The sequence below is a fragment of the Anopheles bellator genome, chromosome 1 (assembly GCF_943735745.2).
Source record: "Anopheles bellator chromosome 1, idAnoBellAS_SP24_06.2, whole genome shotgun sequence".
NCBI classification, from domain to species: domain Eukaryota; kingdom Metazoa; phylum Arthropoda; class Insecta; order Diptera; family Culicidae; genus Anopheles; species Anopheles bellator.
Window position 1 is genome coordinate 33542613 of NC_071285.1, and position 20902 is coordinate 33563514.

Below are 20902 nucleotides of genomic sequence, written 5' to 3' on the forward strand. Positions count from 1 at the left end.
CCGCGCAGTATAAATGAACGAAAATTTTTCGATTTTCTTCATTGAGAGTCTGAGTTTTAACTGAGAGAGTTGGATCCGTGCTACATTAGTTGTTCAACATGACTGGACGCGGCAAAGGTGGCAAAGGTCTTGGAAAGGGTGGAGCTAAGCGTCACCGAAAGGTTCTTCGAGACAACATCCAGGGAATCACGAAACCGGCCATCCGTCGTTTGGCACGTCGAGGAGGCGTTAAGCGCATCTCGGGCCTGATCTACGAAGAGACTCGCGGCGTGCTGAAAGTGTTCCTGGAGAACGTGATCCGCGATGCGGTCACCTACACCGAGCATGCTAAGCGCAAGACGGTCACCGCCATGGACGTCGTATATGCTCTGAAGCGTCAGGGCCGTACGCTGTACGGTTTCGGCGGTTAAAAGAACCCTACGATCGAAATTTCGCAGCTCAACGCAAAAACGGCCCTTTTCAGGGCCACCACAGATTACGTAAAGGATCGCTACTCTTCTGCTATATTAGGCTCTCTTTGTGGATTGCTTTATTCTTCGCTATATTTGAATCGTTCGTTTGGTTTTCTTAAGCGTGAATACGAGAATCAATGTAAGTATGGCCAATGGAAACTTCGAATGAAACCACGCTGCAAGCGGCTTTACGGTAGCCGGAGTTTGGTTGGTTGTGAGTAGGTTCTGATGGTTCGATTTACAAAATCGAATCGTTTTCCAGTTTCCGTAGCTCCATGGGTTTATGGGCTAAAAAAGCGAGAATGATTGAAATCCTTAAATAACAGGAGACGCCAATTAATGTGTAAAAACCGATGCTCATTACCGATGATGGCCAGCTGCGAGTGCGTGCGTGTGTGTTAGCTGATAAACCAACGCCACTTATCGCGAACAACGCCTGAAAAAAGTTATTTCGTTCTACGTTCTTCGATTTTATTTCTCCGCGAGAACAATAGGCATGCAACCCAAAACATTGAATCTTTAATTATTTTAATTAAAACAACTCATCTTGTATCGCATGTTACTATATTTGCATTGATATTTGCTATCAGTTACATTAAACAGCAGCATATGTTTACATTTTCTTCACACAACTAAACAATACGGGATTTATAAAAGGGCAGCCTGGTTTTTATTACTTTCTACAAAATTGTAACTTTTCGATGAAAAAGTTTTCATGAACGCGCTTGAATGTGTTGGTGAAAATTTGCTAAGAAACGAACGAACGCCTGATCTTCTACAGCCAATGGAATGTGTGTATTTCATGGTAGATCTGCGAAACGGAACGAGACTGTCTCTTTCTTACATACAGAAATAAAGCGCCGCTGAAGTGGATTAATATTACAGAATTTTCGCGGCCGGAGCCGGCCGGCCGGTCATGCGTCACGCTCAATCGCATGGGGAACCAATTCCACCCAAGCTAAATCACATCTCTCTCGCTCTGTCTATTACGTAGCAAACTCAGTTGTTTTTCGCGCCTAAATTTACGACCGTATTGTTGCTCTATAGTATTGTTGGTGTAGCCGAAACCCCCGACGCTTGAGTGAAGCGGTTTTAATAAAACGCACCAAAAGCTGAAGAGATTTGTCGTTTCAAGTTGTTATTTACAAAATTATCTCAGCGATGTCGGCGGAGTTGGTATTAAATTGGTTTTTGTTTGTATGCTACATTTAAACAAATGGAACTGTTTAAAACATAGAATCGAAAAACAAAGCGACGGAGACTCGGATATTTTTGGGTAGCGCATTATTTTTGGATATTTTTGGCTGCACCATTATGTGCGCAGCCTACTTTATTTGCTCGCGCATGCTCATACGCGTTTTCATGAAAGCGGCGAGTTGTTCCGAATAATATTTTACAGAAATGTGCCGCAAAACGAAGCGCAGCTGGCACAATCGTTTCGCGATCGAGATGGTTTTGCGATGTAGCCGCTCTTTTGCGTGAGAATGTGTGAGTGAAGGCATCTGCTTTCTTTTTTCCTGTTATATTATGCTTGTTTGTGTTCTGCTGGGTTTTGCGCATTTGCATATGTGAGACGCATATTCGAACCGGCGAAACATGGGTATTGGTGAACGAATTCCAAACCTTAGCTAAAACAGACTCTGCTACACATACGCAGATGCCGCATGAAAAATTTTCGCGCCCAAACTAAAAGTCTTATCTGTATTGGTTTAGCAGAAAATCGACGCCACAAATGCAATTGTCTCAACAAAAATTAAACTGTAATGTCTGTATGATCAAAAATGTTAAGTTTCAGCTTATATGAATGGTTGTATGAATGTTTTCCAACGTACGCAAATCATTTGCAAAGGATTATACAGCGCAAAATCGTCATTCATTACATGTTTTTTCTTGTACTGTTGCGTTACAGCAACCTATAGGCGACAAGCTTCACAGTTCCAAAGCGAAGTGGCAAAAACTTTGTCTAACGATATACGAATGTATTATGATAAAACAATGATTTTGATGTTTTCTTTTAATTTTTCAGGGCTTTGCCTTGTGGCTCGTGGATTGTTAGACGCTTTTTTATGCGAAACGATTAGTTGTTCGAAATACGGAAAGAAACCATAAACAGTTTTGGTTTAGCATCTACAAACGAAGCTGTTGCCTGACAATGTTTCGCGCTGAGCAACTGACGTAGCTGTAGCTTACTCACAAAGAGATTGAACAAGATCTGTTGAACAGAATATTTTTTTTTTTTTTTTATATATTTAGGAACGGACTGGGCCGTATTTTTAACAGAATATTTAAAATGCTTGATTTTGTAAGCAAAGTTTTGTAAGAGTTTTTGGGGTAGATTTGTGTAAAGTATTATTATAAGATTTGGGTAAAGCAAAGATTTGGGTATACAGCATTCAACAAAGGCATTTTCTCACAAGTAGAATTGCATGTAGAGTCGTGTCTTTGCTAGTACCAACGTAAAGCACAGGTTCTTTTCTTAATTACTGCAGGTGCATATTACCATTCGAAGCATGCCGTTTGCAGAAATTCATGGGACCCCAATGCGGAGTCGCTGTGCTCCTTAGCAAGAACCGTGTGTAAAAAACTAGACCGATGAACATACAAGCAAGTGCAACGACTGCATTGCCTGTTCGATAAATAATCCTAGTCCGCCTTTATTGTGGCGTGTTCATGGATCCTGAAAAAGGTGGTAAGTGAGTTGAAGATTCATCCGCTGCAGCAGGCGACAATTTAGGAATTGCGCTAGAAGTGGAACTTGTTTAACCACGTACCTCGGTACACATTAGCTGTATGTTGTAAAATAGAGATTACGGGAGGAAGAATATATAACGGGTTGAGCATCTGCTGAAATATTGGCTGAAACAAGATGAAATACTGTTTAAGGAAGAAATAAACGTAACGTGAAATGAATCAACTCTGCATTTCTTTGTCAATTTCCTGAAAGGCATTTTTTAAGCCCGACATTATCGTAACCACATGAACTGCGAGTTGTGCGAACCACTTTTAGACCGTCAAATGGTACAGGCAAACGGGCTGAGAGAAAAGATGAAACTATGCAGAAAACTACATAATGGCTGATGGCAAATACCTGGCGAATGCCTTAGGCAGCCCACAACCGTGAGGCGAGTATCCCGGGCCAACGTGCGCCGTGGGGCATAATTACGGAATTTAACACTCGAAAATGTGTCGGTGAAATTTCTCCCGATGTCATTGCCTGTAATTAAACCGATAATGAACGGTTCCGCGAATAAAGATCTACTGTTCACTGTCTTAAGAACCGCAGTTACGAATGCACCGTTTAAGGATCTGCCCGGACAATCTCGTCCACACAGGCAGTTTGCAGCGCGGGCAGCAAGTAGCTTGCCATTATGCTATTCCATTCTCGAGCCGTCCGTATTCACGTCGGGAAAATGTTTCCATTTGAATGTGAACGTAACTGGTTTTTTATGTCTTCCGGTCGACTGCCACGTGCTGCGAATGGAAATTAATTCGTTTCGTTGGGGTTTTTTTTTTCTGAAAAGCTAGAAGGGGATCAAGGGACCACTCTAACATATCTGAATTAAGAAATTGAATACTCTATTAGTAACAGTTGAAGCTGTAGAAATGTATACTTTCTGTACATGCTGCTTAACGAGTACTCTGATATACATTTAGATTGCGATACTATAGGGTATAGATTTTGAATAAACAAATTAGTGTCATCCGACGACTAATGAATGTTTGCTGCTTTGTGGCTTCCTCGGACTCGGAACCATTCCTCGTTAAAGTGAACCATGAACCGAACACGGTTTTCAATGCTAATGAAATTAAAGTTGCTCGATAAATTGTTACCATCCTGCTGCATCCACGTCTTGCTATTTATTTCTATTTGCCGTCCCAGGACGTCGGTTTAACTCAACTTCTCTGTTGCTGCTCCACCATAAGCGACGGTGGCCACAGGATGTGCTAGTGTAGCTGTTTCTCTCCAACCGTCAAACGATTCCGGTGCCTCTGTCCAACATTGTTCCTTTGCAGCTGAACATCCTTCAGAATCTTGGGGTTTCGGGTAACCGCAGGCCCCAACTTATGTCCCCCACGAGCACCATTCAGTCACCATAATCTCGATGGTAGCGTATAGTGGTGTAAATGAGAATTAATAACAATCCTTCGGGCGAGCCGGAGTGCGCATTCAGCCGAACGGAAGCGAGCGAGTGGGCTTGCGTGTACGCTTGATATTTTTAGCATCAGTTTGCCAATTAATTAATCTTGCAGCTTCGAATATCTTTCGCAGGAAGACGGAGCCCGAGCATGACTAACTAAAGCTCCAATCCCTTTTTGATGATTGCGGTATCTATGGTTGTGTTGTCCCAAAATAAATTAAATTTAGACGATGATGATAATAATTATCACAGAACACACTTCCATTTCATTCATATGGCGAACATTCAACAACTACCAAGAATAAAAGACCGAAAATGTAAGACAGAGGCTGCGTCCCATATTTTCGATTATGCGTGATGTTCGCCTGTCTTATCTTGCGTAATATTCCTTGTTGGTCTTTCCAGTTCTCGATTAAGCTGAATATTCATTTCCAGCTCCCGTGGCACCGCAGCGACACCGACACGATAGTGTGTTGAGATGCTGTGAAATTAATGTAAATTGTTTCAAACTCCATCATGCATTCGTAAGAGTCGCTCGGAGACCGATCGAAGCGTTTTCTATCCGGGGCGGTTTCTTTTCGTTCTGCTACGGCGAGTGGCCAATCCCTTCCGGACTCGTCGAGGACGATGTGGAAAATGTAACGGGCCGATGCAGCAACCGCATTTCCGTTTCGGAGGAGTTTTTTCAGACCATTTTATGCAAATTCCATTGATATTATAAGAATTCTTTCCCACATCTGCTCTCCAGAGAATTGTTAGGGTATTTCTTGCGTGTATTTTAAACAAACGCTCCAAGAATGTACTATCGTGCCTTGTGGCTTCTCAAAAATCGTTGCGTTACAAAAATATAAAGTGTAATAAGGTGATCCATATAAAGTTGTTTAAAATTAAGGTTTTTCATAGAATTAAATTGGAGATTGTAAAATTTGTGCATTTTCTAACTTTATATTCGACTTCGAAATCGTTTCAATATGTATAATATGTACTTATATATATTGGTATAGTTGTATATAACTTAACTACGCAATTTTTCATATGCCAGATTGATTAATTCATTGAATTTCATAAGTCTGTGAGAAATAATATTTGCCTTAAATGTAGATCTGTCTACTTGGTAACGATCCTTGGTAACATTGGTAACAACTAAATCGTAATCGTAATTAAAAGTGAAAAATATCATCTCTGAAGAAAAAACAAAATCGTGGTAAATTAGTCTTGCACTTTTTGTGTAGAAAACCTTCTTTGCTGTTTACATAATGCTCTCCAGTCAATCTCATCAATCAAATGATCGTCTTTCCAGAGCACCAACATTTCCTCACGCAGGAAAGGTCACGCTAAAAACGTTGATCCCAATTCGTTACCTTAATTACTTCCAAATTAATCTCGTCTGTTTCTCTGTTACCGTTCTGCTTAAGATTTCAAGTTCTATGCCTCTCGTCGGCTCTGCAGGCTGTGTTTCGAGTTAACCGGTATCGTTCGCTTTGGGCTAGTCAAGCCTTCGACGTTGGTCACGCTTTGGTATAGTTTTTCTTGGGTGACTACACAAAAAAACGAGCGGGAATAACGAGGTGGTGGACGAAGGTGCTCGATCACGAGCGGTGAAGTGATGCCTTACTGCAGTCCAGGATCGCTCAGCGGTTGTGACGACAGTTACACAAAAATTAAAAACATCACGAAGAGTTCCTAATTTGGCATCCAGATTGTGTTTTTAACATTCGCTCGTGGATAGACATCTTTACAGTGAAAATGGCCGGTCGAACTGAAATAGAGTGCGAGAGATATTAAGTGTCATTTTATCAAATGTCTTTGTTTGTTATAATGGACTGGAAAGAACTATGTTGCAATTCAGACTTTAATCTCCTGCAACTATTTTATTGATAAACTAGTTTGATAGTTGTTTGGCATGTCTGTAACATCCATCTCTCAGATCCCTGTAGCATCTAACTTCGTTCACATGTAGGACGCTACATAACGAGTGTTGGAAGTTCGTGTGAAAAATCGCCAGAAGGCGGATCGATTTTGACTTGCGAGCAAAGCAAACAACGTGTGCTAAAGCATGAGAGTCACGGGTGGTCGATAGTCGAATGCATATACCCGTGTCACATTCGCGGCTGACGGGAGAAGCATTCGGGGCGACAATAACATTCACGATTACCAATCGTTACTGAAGTGGCGCTGGTGGCTCGCGAATTCGGATAGCATCGCATCGCGATCGGATCCCACATTCGCTCTGCAATGGCCTCTGTCGAAAGACAAACACTGTAACAAGCATAACAAATGCAGCTTTTAGGCGATTCGCTTCGAATACCCCGCCATCGAAATGTCCGCCACCGTTTACCACTGTAAGGTGCATGGCGCCATAAACATTATCTTGAGAATCATAACAAATGGCTGGTATGGTTCTCTGTTACCATCTGGTGCATTTCCAACCCGAATACTTCCATGTTGTCTGGTGCGCGTCGTCACGTATTGTAGCAGATATTAATTTGTTGGACGCTGCTATTGAGCATGACTAACAAAATAACTGGAACTATTTGGGTACTAGTTTGTGGAGTTTGGAAATAATTTGTTTTCAAATGGGTAATTTAAAATGTTTTGACCATTTTTTTCCAAACAAACTAATAACTTAAGGTTTGGTAGACACGTAGGTCATGTCTGATCGGATTAGTTTTAGGTGTTTGTTAGGAAACAGAAGTAAATCTAAAACAAACATTGCGAAACACGGTTGAATACAATGATGGTGCCTCTCTTTGATGGCAAGCCAATTTACTTTACCGGTGATCCTCGAATCCTGTATCCACCGATACTGCTTTGTGAAGGGAATTGGTAATTTAAATACACATCCTGACCAGGTAGCTTCAAAGAAGTATGCAAAACATCAAACGAAACATGCGATGCGCCGGTGTAGGGCGCAAGGAAACGTGCTGAAAAAAGGCGACAGGGAAATTGTATCATGCCCATCGGCGCGGACGGAAGTTCGTCTTGATTATTGCAGAATTTTCACAATCAAAGGTGAGGTGAAAAATCGTTAAAACTCAAGGGATACGAAACGAATCATCGTAACAGTCGATCGATCGGTGCCCTTCGTGACCCGGCGAAGGCCACCGAAACCGTCCTGGAAATCATCACGTTGCCGTATTAACCGCTTTTCCGCAATTTGCTCATCTTGTCTACGATTGTGGTCTTCGTTATTTTTTGCGCAGCTTCTAACCCTCACGAAATTATCTGTATCCGATCGTTTCTTTACTCTATTTCTCTTTTTTTATATCTCCCGCGCTGGACGATGCGAGCTGGGTGGTAGACCTTGTGACTGTTTGAAGAGGGGACCATACCATTGCCCAAGGGTCAGTTGGCCAAACGACAGAGATGCGGAGCGCAGCTTGCCTAGATGTGGGGAATATTTTTTTAAGAGTGAAGAAAACGGAAGCGAGAAAAGGAAATCAAAACGTTGCCCTCACGTTTGCCCGAAAAGGAAATTCAACCGGAACAGCAACCGAATACCAATATCAATACTCCCATCCCCCTAGTCTGGGGCATGGTGAGGATAGCACTTTCAAAAGTTGTCCTTACTCCAAAACGATACAATGCTGAGGCCTGAGGCAAGTCCTGGTAAGGCACGGCTGAGCCTCGCCCTTTCACCGGCTGTCGGCGGCGTTGGTGGCGATGATGATGATGATGATGTTGATTTCGAACCATTAACCGGGAACGCATTCGGAAAAGCTAATGGAGTCCGGCGTAATTCAAAATAATGTTTCAAAAGTGCTAGACTTCGACAACGACGATGGTGACAAGATGTGTTCGGTTGCCGGCTCTGCTGCCAGCTGTTACTACTGCTGCTGCTGCTGCTGCTACAGCCGGATGCCGGATTTCAAATGACTTACTCGGGCCAAAACTTTTCCCCTTTTGCGGTGTAGGAAACAAAGTGAGGGTTTTTCGGCATCCGTGGCAACCATGCCACGGGGCACTAGGAAACGCCCGGTGCCAGGGTCGCTGAGTCAAATTGATTTTTGGTTTGCATTCTTTGACTTGCGAGCCATGCTATAAACTCCCGTCACCGTTGGTTCCTTGGCCAGTCTCGTTAGTTCTTTGACCAATTTTTGATGGAACTTTCCGCACGTGTAAGTACAATTTACAGATATGTACGGGGATACGTGCACGAAGCGCACAGATAGTTTAAGCAATTCTTCTCCCACTTCTACATGGTTGTCCTAGTAATTGAGCCATAATTTTACCCGTATCCGGACTTCAAGGGAGCATCGCTTATAAAAACTTTAAAATAATAAATTGAAAAATAATTTTTTTATGAATTTATAATAAGCAGTTATAGAACCTCATCCTTATCCATATAACCTTATCTATGAGGCTCATCCTATAACCATCGACGGTCCTCGGTGGTTCAAGAGAATCCTACCTATCCTAAGTGGGACCTACTACGTCACTTTTGTTAACGGCCGCATCTCTCACCGGAGTTTGGCGAGACGCATAAGAAGTTCCATACAGTTTGCTGTTCTGACGACTTTTCTATTGTCTCTATACTTATATGTGGCCAACAATCCTTCTGAGCATCATCCTGCCGATTTTAGGCTAAGAAGCTTCGTCAGTTTTGGAAATTGTCGTACTAGGAGGAGATATTAGAGTACTACACTGCTGGAGTCACGAAGGTCTGGTATAGTACGTATTGTTACGAAGGCCAGTAGCTGGCTGGATGTAGTTTCTGAGCTCTCTTCTTCAGAGTGTCGGATGGTGGTTAAAAAAAAAAACTCATTCGTATCACAGTTCGCGACATACCTTTTTATCGGAGAGAGCCTATCGATACCTGATCGGTAATAGACTCATACAAGTCAACCGTTGCGCAAGTGCTCAATGTTACCGGAAATACTATCCGCAACGTACCACATTTATTATGCGATCTTTCAAATGCCCGTCCAGGAAAGTAAAGGTGAAAGTTTTGAGATGGAAAAAAGAAAAATTTATTCTTTGACCACCTTAAGCTTTTTTGTTAGCAAGCTGACTTACCTGCGGTAAAGTTTCATGGTGCTGTAATTTTCTAAGAAGCTGAATTTGCTCTGGGTGGACACAGAGGTTCAAGGTGTGTCAGCGAACCACTTCCATCTGACGACAGCCCTCCCAGAATGGATCCTCGCGTATCTGGGATGGAGTTTGAAATACGAATGCGTCTTGTCGTCACTTTGCGTTGTAGTTGATTTATGCAGTTTTAAAATATGCAAAGTTCGTCCGCGCATTGCGGAGTCATTGACGAAATATTCGTTCTGGGGCGTGCCGTTCTGTCGGCCGAAAGTGTGTTTGCTGCGGTTTTACTTTCGAGCTCTTTTGGCACTGTAACACGAAAAGTGCTGGAAAACAACGGTTTGTGGGTGGTGTGCAAACAGCACCTTTGTATTCACTAATGCACTAATGCGGGAAAATGTGGGTTCCTCTTAAACCCATCATCCGCGGCAGCGCGATAGTTTGCCTTCATCTGTCCAGTTTCGTTTCCGAATACTGTTATCCTAAAGGTGGAATATTTTTTTCGGCAAACATAAGGAAAAAAACATCTAAAGAGGATAACGACATGGAAACCCGATTACTTAATTAGCTTTACATAAGGTAGTAGTGAGCGCGTTTCGAGCTACTAAAACATTTCAGTTACTGTAATGAACATAACGGGTTTATGGTCAGTTCGTTTCCTCTGGCATCCTGCTTTGTGCTGAAAGTAGGGTTTCCGTTGTCGCGAGAATCGGCAAAAAACGCTGATGTCGTTCACGGTCGCCACGTGTACTACACTAGAGCCCGAACGAAAATAAAGCAGCGTGTAGCAGCATGCAAGCTGGCGTACGCATACAAGTTACGGTCCGAAGGGATAAGTTCTCCCAGAAACCTGAATCAAAACGGCGGAAAAGGGAAAATTACTGCAATTCCTCGCTGACACTGTACAGGCGGACGAGAAAAGGTTGACCGAACTGGACCTAGAGGTCCAGGGAATCAGGAAATGAAATAAGCTCAAAGCACACCGCCCGGCCGGTGGCCATTAGAAATCACGGACTTTTTGCTAACAAGAACAAAATATCCGCTAGCTTCACCCTTTTTGCCACGACGAGCCTAGGGAGAGCACTGTTTGCAAATGGCTCGCACTGGCACTCATGCTGTCAGGGGTAATTTTTGATAGTACCTGGCGTGCGGATGTGTATGTAACGCGCGCCATGCGCTGAGGATGCACTTTCCTGCCGCGGGAGGTAAAAATTCGCCACTTCAAAAACATATTTTTCCTCCTTTGTGCTGTGACCACTCCAAGACAACGGTCTCCATTCGGCGGACCTGTACAACAACGAACGACTCCGGAACTGGACCGGTGCCGGTGGTTAGTTTTATTTGCTTGCCATTTTCGGTATTTCCCTTGCGCTCGGACTTTGGCGATTAAAGGCGAAGCGGAAAATGAAATCCCAAGCAAATGGCCGGAGAGCGTCGGTTTAAATCAAACACTTCGCGATTCTGCGATAGTTTCAAAGCAAGTGCCACTCGAAGTGACTTTTGTTTCCATTTCTGTGCTCAAGAGAGCCCGCGTCCTTTTAGGGCCGAGCGGGTCTGGAGATGGCGTGAAATGTAATTTAAACAACAATTTCTCTTTTCGCTGCTAACATTCCGTGCTGCTGCCGTGCCGTGTGTTGGAGGTTTTCTCTTTCTACTTCGCTATCTTTCGTCTAGCGAAAGAAAAACTTGTCCTTCACTGGTGGTTTTGTCTGAAGTGGCAACGACAAAATGCGACATTATGCAACAATAATGGTGACAGAATTTGACGGAGCAAAAAGTTAAGAAAAGGCTAGCCAACATCACAAGAGAATTTTACGAGGATGCTTTCCATGTAGGTGGAAAAGTAAGACCAAAAAATTTTAAAATGCAGTTTTTATAGCTTAACATTAACTTTGTCAACGACTACGAAGGGCGACAGAATTACGTTTAGAGGCTAGTGTACGAAAAAAATCCGTTTGCTTTGCTTAACATGAGCCAATATTGGCCCATCATGTCTGATGGAAATCTTATCGAAACGTAGCACTAATCGCAAATGATAATTGAAGTCCTTTCTGCCCACTTTCGGGGTGGTCATTGTGGCTTGCTTTTGTTGGAGTGCATTGAAGCGAAACTACATGTTGGCCCAGTAATGCTGATCGCCATTACGTTCAGAGCTCCCGTACAGGCGAGTCACTGGAAGTGATCGGCCGTCTTGACAATGGTGTCGGATGGTACTAGCAGCGTTCTGAGTGGATTTGTTTAGCCGGCGAAGCTCATGAAGTATTCATTTGCACAAAATTAGCCAAAATGCAATTAGACGCACCACTACATCGTAGCGCAGTGGGGCCCCATGTCGGTCCGTTTCCGTTTGTTAGTATTATTCGATCGCACGAAACAACTTCCACGGCCGTGACCGAAGTGTCTGTCGGTAACCCGGTTGCCGGTGCCGGCTACGGCTTGCCGTTAGGTGGCTTCCGAAATCCGGCGTAGATCCGGAGGTCGCAGGCCGAATCAACTGTCCCAAATTAATTTGCATAATAGTCCGTGTAGACTTTCCGTACGCCGTTAAACTTTTCTAGGTTGTTTGTGGTTTCTGGTTGGTTTAAATCAGATTCACCCACATGATCACCGAATTGTTGGTACACCGTTCGCCGCTATACCAGAAACCCTCACAAAAGTGTAGGTCAAACTTGGGACTCTGATTTTCAATTTAAAATTCTACCCGATGCAACCGTCTTCTGTATCTTGGGAACTCATCTTGGAATGCATCAAATTATTGCATTTTACGCTTCCTGTCAACTCCTGGCCCGGAAACTTCCCGTCAGGTGTTTCGTCAGAAGGAATTTCGTTTCCGATTGTATTACCTCGTTCTGCGGCAGGAAGATGACTCCTTAGGTCGCTCTCACCACGAGTTGGTGTGCAACGGGAGGAACTGAATAAAAGGCGGAAAAGAAAAGCTTTAATAAGAATCTACACGATCCATTTCCCAAATACCGACCATATTCTTCGGAACGCCGTCTAACCGTCCGCCACGGGAAAGTGCAGTAAAAGAAGTCAAGCGATGAAATGCAATCTGTACCGCACTCGTCGCCTATGCGGAGCAATCATTTGAAAAGCGTCTGGCTATGCTTATTTTCGTTCTGGTGAAAGGTGAAATTATCTTCTTTGAGGGTTGGAGAAGCAAATTAAGCACTTTTCGAGCAAAAGCATACGACGATGTCAAACGATTTGATAATAGGTAAGCCCTAGGACACGCTTAATAAATCCAGGACTTTGGATTGCTAAATTGAGGTGCATACAAGTTTTAAAGCCGACATATAACTATAGTGCGATGTATTTTGCCCAACCCGAGCATATACGAGCCCTATGGTCCTCAATACTGATGCTCTTGTAGAACGATAATTCTGATCGGTTCCGATCCGTCAATCATACTCAATATTTTTATATACAAGCCATCCGGGAGGTGCTCTATAGAAAAAAGGGTTTCTTTCAGGCTTTTTCACCTCGACTTTTACAGACGATATGCGTAATACATTTTAGTAGTCAAGAGAATCCATGCACATTGAAAAAATCATTTTCTGACCATGCCACGGTTGTTTTATTCCGTTCGGAATAAACTGAAATACGAATGGGTGGATATTAAACATATAGGTGTGGTTCTGCTGCTTTCTGAGAAAAAAAACTAAGCATGACGCTAGGTTTGGCAAATGAATGGGTTGAAAAGTAATTGGTTAGCTAGAATCTTTTGCTGATATATTATTTAGAGAGTTTTCTCTTTAATCAGATGCTCAGGTGCTTTTATTTCAATACCTTTTATTACATGTGATATTTTTTTCATTATAACTAATTTTTATAATTATGGTTATGGCCATGAATGATAACGTTAATCTCTTGGTATCGATTTCGTTCTCCACTATTCATCATCGAGTGCGGTTTGTTTTACTGAAAGAATCGTTTGAACTTTATCAACATTATACACTTTCATTCCGCAACTAAACATATTTTTGCCTCTAGAATTTTCAAATTACCTGATTTCATTAAGGGAACCAAATACGATCCTGGGATCGTTCTGTAAATTTGCTGATGGAAGTGATCAGTTTGACAAACAACTGTTTAGCGGACGAGTGGTGGATACTAGTTATCTTTAGTTTTTCCTCCAGTGCTGACGTTAAGGTCTACGATAAAATGAATATTCAACGGACGTTTTGAGAATTAAATTCCATTTTGTAAAGCGCTTGCAGAAAGTTTATAAGCCTCCCATCCCGCATTCCGAGTGTGTTGCGTACTTCACAAGTGAATTTTACAAGAAATGAGAAGGATTACTTAAGCCAAAGTGAATATGACATGTCACAAGACGCCTTTGAAAGAGTATTTTTACGGTCTGTAATGCGCCACTGTTTTCCAAAGGTAAGAATCAAACTATAGTCGGCGAGGGCGCTTTTAAAACCAATTCAAACATCATTCAATGCACGAACTGTAAACTTACTTTCGGTAGACTTATGGGGACAAATTTTAAAGACAACATAAGATAAATATATTCCATACAGTTGAATTTGCCGCACACAGTTTTAGGATTCAAACCAGCTGGCGACATGTATTGAGCACTGGCCGTGCATGATCTGCCGACTTAATGTTGAAATTGGCACCAAATCGGCAACAGATACCCTGTTCCGAGGCTAGCGTCTAGCCCTCTGCCCCACGAAGGGCTTTTGCGGCAATAGCAGCATCGACAGTTTTTTGAGGATACGCAAGGCGCACACGCACACGAACTTGTATGTGTGTCTGTGCGTTAAAGAAAACTCAATTTGCACCCAATACAATATATAATAAAGAGTGTTGCTGCATTGCAAATCACCTCTTAGCCTTACGCGGAAGTTGGGAAAAGGAACTGGGAAATCGATAACTGCGAAGCCGGCGTGGGCGACAAAAGGAGGAAATGGCATCGAACGCCATCCGAATCGTTAAACCTAAATCGCTAGCTTAGGCTCAACTGGGTCGAATTCGCAATAGCAGCATAAGCAGAAATAAATTCAAAAGCAGATTTTGTCCATACAAAAATCCTTTTGAGTCCTATGCATGACGGTGATTAGCTCTTTCTTTACCTTCTTTCATTGCTATTAATTAGGACCTTAAAACGTCTTTAGTGGATGAAACCTACCGAGTGCAAACTATACATTATTGTCTAGGCTTATTTTTAGTGTTCACCAAACTAAAATTGCCAAAGCGACAAAGTGAATAAACAAAGCGACTGAAAAAACTAAAAAAAAATATTCGAACAAAATAATCAAATAAAATTTTCGGATGCTCATGAAGACGATTGTCACATTCGGATCGATTGATGTGGCACGTCTCTTGCCATATAAAGCACCGGCACACCCACGGCTCTTCTGTTGCCTTTGGGGTAGTTCTGCACCAATTGAAATTGATTTTAGATTGCGAATAGACTGGTCACTCAGATCGTTGCAACCTGAGTCTCAAAACGTAATTAGGTTGGTATGGTTAACGGGCATGGCAGCGGAAAAAGGGTCCAGTTTGCAGACTTCTGGCAACGGCCGTCGACCAGATGTACCGTCTGGCGTAGCTTAGAATCCAATTTACCGCCCAACGAACACTTGAGGATTCGGGTCACACAAATAATATTCAATTGAACTACCAATTCGCACTTTCGGCCTTCGGACGACCTATCGTTACGCGCACCAGCAACCCGTGTTTACCATCCCCGTTGCGCGAACGCACTTCGGCTTGTCGTTCCCAGCTAGTGCCGATACTGTTTGCCTTCTCGCTAGTGAAACATCACCAAACAATCGCCCTCTTAGTTCGAGTCCTCATCTCCAATAGTGCTGTCACACCTTTGGAAAGTCCGTGAGCAATGCTTTTCGCGCTGTAGAAATTGCAATCGCCTGATTGCTGTCAGCCTTTGGCGACAGGCTGATGATAGCTTGCCGTGACTGTACAGCAAGGGATCATGGCAGAAACGAACCCAAATGGACAGCGTTATTTGGATGACAGGTCACGACCTGAGATCGTCGACATACTCTCTCTGAATCTCCACCCTATTGTGTTTAATTATTAATGTTTCGTGCGTTTCAGGTGCTTTATTTCCCCAACTTGAAGTGTAGTAGTTATTAGTGCAGTCATCTCATCTGTGTAATAATTCGCCCATTGAATATTGGGTATTGATATACTTAGCAATGATGTGATCTACTGAATGTGAGAATATAAGTTATCGCTTTTAATATTGTCCGATTTAAATATATTTTTATGGCATCCCCACCCAATATCATAAACCATCAACCTTGTCCTGGTCCGTCATAAATGTAGACATTCGTGGTATCAATATGAATTTGAAAACATTAGCTCATGAATATTAATGGAAAGATGTAGTCATATTAGTTTTATTATCGTACTTATCGTAGCAAATCGGAAACCCAACAGTCCAGTATCGAGATCGTTTCGAGCACCATTTCCATCACATCCGAACAGACAAGTTCTACACCTCGCCCGTTCACCACCCATCGGCGAACGAACAGGTTGCTGTCGTAAATGACTCAATGATAAGCTTCCTTCGGACATGTCGTTCATTTGGAGTGTTATTTATGTTTTGTAAGCATCGATTTTCAATTGAAGAACAGAAACCTACGTTCTTGCTGGCGGTTCGTTCGTAACGGTGGTGAAAGTTCCATCTCGCTTAGCACCAGCCGGCTACTGTAGTTACATCTTCAACTCCCTGAAGGTCGAGCTCATATGGGATGCAATTTATATGATAATATGAAGAAACGATAGAACACCCGAGAGACTGGTAGCTGAATTGGGTAAAATTGAGCGGAGATCTACATATGTCTATGCTATATTTTTCGCAAGCTCGGTGCTCGAGTTACTTGCGTACATTGTAGTTTTTCATGATTGTTCTTTACAAAAGAACACGTTTGTCACGATGGGAATGTCACGGCAAATTATTGTTATTAACTTCAATATGAGTATTGAAAGAGTTTCATCAACTATTTCATTTGTTGAAATTGTTAGTTTTCTGTGGAAGACCCCTAACCCGGACCCCGGATAAAGTTGACTGAAAAACTTTAAGTTGGTGCTTAATACGGCTCTATCCGTTCTAGTAATAATAAATTCTAGTATACAGAAATTATAATCCATCCAGCAGCAACATGTAGTTTGAAGGAAAGGCGTCGCTATCGAAGCATGTTGCAAAGATATTGATTGAGCTTGGGCTTGTAATTCATTCAGCCCAATTTACTGCCATCCCAAAAAACAGGTGGTAATTAACAAATTACGCAGAAATACGTGTAGCATCTTGGCAAACACCAGCCACTATGTTCATTACAAATGCATCAGGCATATGGCAGAACATGAACGATGAGGGCTACGGTTGTTGGGAATTAACCACCAATCGAACTGTAAAATTATTTATTAAGTAATAAAAACCGTTGAAAGGAAGGTAATAGGAATCGTATCAATAAATTAATACATATATTAATTTAATAATATCGATCCAGCTTCATATAATATAATAGCATAATATTTAAGTGGTTTTATTTAAGTTTTTTAAATTGTCTTAAATATAGTTAGGCTTTAGTGAACGGCTTTTTTTGCTTGAAATCGTTGCTAGAGCGCGGATAAGAGAATGGGCCTTGTGGCAATTTAAACGTAGATTACAACGGTTTGCCGTCTTTTTGCAGACCAAGCGGTTCAAACGAGCACATGGTGATGCCACGAAGTAACGTTTATTTCTTTGCGAGAGAATCGAAAAACTATTCCAGTGACATCGACGTGCTGAAACATTATCACCTAATATTTCTACTCTCGACGATGGCTCGACAGAATATTAATGCTTATTTTCGCTTATTATCACCGGCTTCGGCTCGATGGCTTTTTCAGCGCAGGGTTTTAGCGACTTCGAAAAAGACATCACGTTCCCGCACTTAAAACTCATTGCTACAGATACCATTAAATTTAAATTATTCGTTTTGCTTCTGCAGAAGGAAGCCGTCTTCGGACGCGTAGAGCAACCATGTGTACTTTTACAATCCTCGACACTTGAGCATTGGGCGAGGCATCGTGATTCCTTTGTAATGTGTTTCAACACGTCCGGCCTTTCTCAAGACTCAAATCACCGGCTCATACCGGGTAGTCGGCAGACACGATCACGTTGTGGGTGGTGGTTTAAAGGTATTCCGTTGTCGTTCGTTAACGTTGCAGGAAAAAATTGCGCGAAGCTCCAGGAAAATTTGTGTGCCTTGTAGCAAACAGAAATCCATCCCCAGCGTATCTGTGGAGCATGAAAGGAGAGTGAACATGTGTTTTTACAAGAAAGCTTTCTTCGTGTGTTGGCAGAAGGAGAAAAACCCGAAATGGGAGCTCAGCGCAGCAAGGAAAAACCATTTTGCAGAATACAGAAAAAAATAAAACAATAGCTTCATAAAACGAGTGCAAGAACACACAGTACTACGTCAATTTGAGGTGAAAACAGACGAACAGTCTACTAATAATGAAATTCCGTGGAAGCGGAATATTGCTGCTGGTGAAAAATGATGGACAATATTTACCACACAATGTGCTTGATTCTTGTCCTGCCCGGGGCGGGACTGTGCTTTGTCGTAGAATTCGACACTAACACGTTATGGATTTTTTAGAGCCATGAGCTTGGGGTTTACAAAAAAGTTGTAAAGCTAGGGACAGACGAAGCGTAACGTAATGTTTTTGGCATTACAGAATAATACCAAATTGGTGCGCTTCTGTCAAAACGTTTATGAATCGGCCAACCGCAAATCCGACCGTAAAGACTGTTTGCATTCGCTTTGTAAGTAATGTAAGTTCTTATTTGCTGGTATAGCAACAAAATCGAAAAAAACAGAAAAAAATATTCATAAATCATTTATTTCTCTTCTATTTCTGTTTTCTCGGACCAAAAACACGAATGTAAACACGTTTGACATTTCGTTTTTATATTTTTGCTGCCATACGAAGCGTAAACGATTTGGCATTACAAATTAATTTACGCTAGTTGTTACGCCTCGTGTGGCCTCTTAGTAAGACATAAGAATGAAACCTGCGAAGCGATGTTTAGTTTGCTCTACTGAACGCAATATTGACTAAACGCTACATGCGACAAACGTGTTCGAGGAGTAAACGAATTTGCAACCAAGAGGAGCTCTAATGTTAGCATTGTGAAATCCCCCAATAGTAATATAAGCGAAAGGGTATAATATTTCAGGATCTTCTTTAGGGAGTTTCTCCAGGGAGTTTTAGTGATTTTTTATGGATACACCCCATCAACATGAAAGATTAGTTATTTAATAATCGAGCTCCGCAGGTCATTGATATCGTTGTAAAGACACAAAAGAGAAAGGAACAAAAGACAAAAGAACGGAGTAAAAGACCAATTTAGAGAGATGCATAGTTCTGTAATATTCTAATTAAAAATTAAAGCTAAAAACAAGGCAAAAACTGCTTTCTTTCGAACTGCATGCTGATATAAGACGGAGTTTTAACGATGGTAAGTAGAATTATGAAATGATGTAACGCTATCGTACCATACAGCATTCTTCAAAGTATTTAAAATTATGCTTTCTTGTCGGGACGAAATGTTTTTCTTTAGTGTGAAAGGGTATAGCTGCTTAAGGTACGGTGCGTTAAATTGCAAAGTAAAGAAAGCCACAATAACTTTAACATTAGAATTCTTCCCCATTTTTTGATAGAGTGAACAGCTTGATTAGAAAATAGCGTGAACTAATCCATCGTCAGACCTCAACGATTATCCGCATAAAACGCTGTTTTTGCTGTTTAATCATACACTTCTGCTTTCACACATGTCAAAATACGGCTATAGTTTTGTTTCGTTTAAGATGAGTTCCGGTTCAGTTGTGTAATAAATTTGTCGGTAAAATTGTTATAAAAGCATAGAGCATGATCGGCGATGAGTGTAGACAAAATTGAAGATGTGCGAACTTGACATCTTATCGTACAACTACACACTTAACTACCAGACCTATCGCAATCAAGTGTTACATGTTTGAGCACGAACAAGACCTCGCGGTACTTCAGTACTTCTCCAAGCAAACCACATGAATAAATGCAACGATATGCGAACACATTTGAACGAACTCGATTTCCATCGGACGGTATGAGAATTACGAGATAATAATTCAAATGTACTCCTGTTAGGTTGGAATCATCCGTATCCCCGATTGGTGGTGGCAGTTCAAATAAGGACGACTTTGCGGACTGGAGACTTCCGATGAAGTGGAGGAATATTTTTTCACCACCGTCTTGCACCAGAAAGGACGAAACATGTACCTCGCACGGTGGTTTCGCGCGGAACTCTAGCTGAATCAGCTGGAGGAGTTGGCAAACATCGGGGCGCTCAGTATTCATGAAAAAAAGAAAACCTTATCGTGATGCCTTCCCAAGCACCGCAGCAGATCGTCGAAGTGAAGCGGTTCAGTGTGTATCTGGCTGGGTGGCGAGAAATCAAGATTTCTCTAAAGACGGCGGTATTTTGATCGTCGTCGACGTCACCGAGAGGAAAAGCGAAAGCTCGGATAGGAAGGGTAAGGTGTGCATTTTATGCATAACTCGTGATTTGTAAGGTGATGCCTTCAACAACAAGAGCACGATTTTTGTGAAGGCAAAAAACTCGCATCTCCGATATCGATATAAGAGCGCTGCGAGAGACATATTTATTATGAGCTCCCGTGGTTCGCAGAGCGAGGGTGGTTTCTTATGATTACAATTTGGATCCAGATATCAGCAGTGGGGTTGGAAGTGTTGCTTGGGGCAAAAACATAACGCTGTTTACAAGGGTTTAAAAAAGATGAGAATGTTACAAGCAGAACGACATACCGTTTTCTCGTTAAGCAGAGCATTGAAATTGACGATTTATTTGGACTTTTGAAGCAAAGTATATGTGCGCCATATGTGGAGACATGTTCACGATTTGTTCCGCTTGTTCTGCTAAACAATTACAGTGTTAATTTTAAAGTCTTTGCACAGCCTGTATCGGTTACGTTAGTTACAATTTTTGTGAATTCCACTACCGTCTATGGTACAAAAATATAGATTGAAGAAAACTGCCCAATTGATAAGTTATGATAAACGTTTTCGTTCGTTAGAGAAAGAGGGTGATTGAAATAGAAAATAGAATGGTCGACATAGAAGTATTTATGTCAAAAAAATAAAAAAAAAATGTCGAAATCGAATTGTCAAAAGTGCTGAAAAAGTTCTCTACGTTCTAAAGACCTCGGCTAACGGCCCATTAATCTTTTCTTGTGGTCATAACCACATTAAGCCAGG

At 41.9% G+C, this 20902-nt stretch overlaps 1 protein-coding gene across 1 annotated transcript; it reads left to right on the forward strand.

Moving 5' to 3' along the window:
* The first annotated feature begins 95 nt into the window (after positions 1-95).
* Positions 96-1548, forward strand: LOC131211979 (histone H4). Its single transcript, XM_058205684.1, has one exon. The coding sequence runs from the start codon at positions 99-101 to the stop codon at positions 408-410; it is 312 nt and encodes a 103-aa protein (XP_058061667.1). The 5' UTR covers positions 96-98; the 3' UTR covers positions 411-1548.
* The last annotated feature ends 19354 nt before the right edge of the window (positions 1549-20902 follow it).

Bases quoted from the DNA above. Each gene is read 5' to 3' on its own strand.
- LOC131211979 (XM_058205684.1), top strand. From the start codon at position 99: ATGACTGGACGCGGCAAAGGTGGCAAAGGTCTTGGAAAGGGTGGAGCT.